Source organism: Eimeria tenella, genomic scaffold, assembly GCF_000499545.2.
Source record: "Eimeria tenella Houghton genomic scaffold, Eth_scaff1817, whole genome shotgun sequence".
Lineage (NCBI taxonomy): Eukaryota > Apicomplexa > Conoidasida > Eucoccidiorida > Eimeriidae > Eimeria > Eimeria tenella.
The window spans coordinates 2,867-3,371 of record NW_013541650.1 but is presented as its reverse complement, the minus strand read 5'-3'; the positions used below and the strand labels follow the sequence as shown (position 1 = coordinate 3,371).

The 505-nt window shown below is 64.6% G+C and overlaps 1 protein-coding gene across 1 annotated transcript in view; it reads left to right on the top strand.

The window, feature by feature from the left end:
• ETH_00041710 (50S ribosomal protein L1, putative) overlaps positions 1-505 on the top strand; it is a gene marked incomplete at both ends in the record, with an annotated part of 3,500 nt that overhangs the window by 218 nt on the left and 2,777 nt on the right. The window contains 2 exons of the mRNA XM_013373924.1: positions 3-194; positions 241-505. Coding sequence (XP_013229378.1) covers positions 3-194; positions 241-505 — 457 coding nt within the window. The remainder of the gene's footprint in view (positions 1-2; positions 195-240) is intronic.

The window sequence follows — 505 nt, the reverse complement described above, 5'->3', positions numbered from 1 at the left end:
CAAGAGGCCGCCTGCTGCTGTGGCAGCAGCAGCAGCTGCTGCTGCTACTGCTGCTGCTGCTGCTGCTGGCAGCACCAGTCTCCTGCAGGTATTCCTTCTTGCATGCGCAGCAGCTTCTACAGGGCCGCTTACTGCCACACAAGTGGGGCTTGGGGGGCCCCCTAAGGGGCCCCTCAGGGGCACCCCGAAGCTGTGTGAAGACCCAGGGGCCCTTTGCTGCTGCTGCTGCTGCTGCTGAAGGCTCCTCTTCCACAGCAGCCCAAGGGAGCCCTCTACCTCCTGGTGCTGCAGCAGCAGCACGAGAAGCCCAAGGTGGAAAGGTAGCAGCAGCAGCAGCAGGAGGACCAGCAGCAGCAGCAGGAGAACCAGCAGCAGCAGCAGCGGAACCCGCAGCAGCAGCAGGACCAGCAGCAGCAGGACCAAGAGCACCATCAGGACCAGCAGCAGCGGTGGGACCAGCAGCAGCAGCAGAACCAGCAGCAGCAGCAGCAGGACCAGCAGCAGC